The 905-nt window shown below is 34.8% G+C and overlaps 1 protein-coding gene across 1 annotated transcript in view; it reads right to left on the reverse strand.

Annotated features, from left to right (window-relative positions):
* The window catches only part of ltbp4 (latent transforming growth factor beta binding protein 4), a gene marked incomplete at its 5' end in the record, with an annotated part of 15,151 nt that extends 14,725 nt beyond the window's left edge, over positions 1-426 (reverse strand). The window contains 1 exon segment of the mRNA XM_014033681.1: positions 313-426. Coding sequence (XP_013889135.1) covers positions 313-426 — 114 coding nt within the window.
* Positions 427-905: the final 479 nt, after the last annotated feature.

The following is a 905-nucleotide window of genomic DNA, read 5'->3' on the forward strand; positions in this document are numbered from 1 at the left end:
GCATTAACACACTGTATGCAATGGTCCTAAATATGAGTCAGCATTAACACACTGTATGCAATGGTCCTAAATATGAGTCAGCATTAACACACTGTATGCAATGGTCCTAAATATGAGTCAGCATTAACACACTGCACAAAGATCCTAAACATGAGTCAGCATTCACACTGTACACAAAGGTCCTAAACATGAGTCAGCATTAACACACTGAATGCAATGGTCCTAAATATGAGTCAGCATTAACACACTGCACAAAGATCCTAAACATGAGTCAGCATTAACACACTGTTTCTAGGTTCTGTGTGTTCTTACCTGAGCAGGTGTTGCCGGTGAGCCTGTAACCATGGTGACAGACACACCTGTAGCTTCCAGGTGTGTTCTGACAGTGAGCGTTGTTACAGGGGTTCTGCTGACACTCGTCAGTATCTTCAGAACCAAACAGAACTGGACTTCAGTTCGTGTTTCATTTTTATTCAAACATTTGACAAATTTTACTGTTTGAGACCGTTTGGAAATACAGTATGTTGAAACACGTTTTACTATGTTTTTATAGTACTTTACAGTGTTTTACAGTATTTTATAGTACTTTACAGTGTTTTACAGTATTTTGTGGTACTTTACAGTATTTTATGGTATTTTACAGTATTATATGGTACTTTACAGTATTTTATAGTACTTTACAGTATTTTGTGGTACTTTACAGTATTATATGGTACTTTACAGTATTTTATAGTACTTTACAGTACTTTCCAGTATTTGAAGCATGTTTACTTTCTAAGTTTTGGTTTTACTGCAGAAAAGATATTTTTCTTCAGTAAATCTTGGATCAATGAGGATTTGAAGGATTTTCTTTCATTTAGTTCATAAAACAGAACAAATGAATAAAAAGTCCTGATGAAGAAAAC

Source organism: Austrofundulus limnaeus, unplaced genomic scaffold, assembly GCF_001266775.1.
Source record: "Austrofundulus limnaeus strain Quisiro unplaced genomic scaffold, Austrofundulus_limnaeus-1.0 Scaffold1806, whole genome shotgun sequence".
In the NCBI taxonomy this organism is placed as follows: domain Eukaryota; kingdom Metazoa; phylum Chordata; class Actinopteri; order Cyprinodontiformes; family Rivulidae; genus Austrofundulus; species Austrofundulus limnaeus.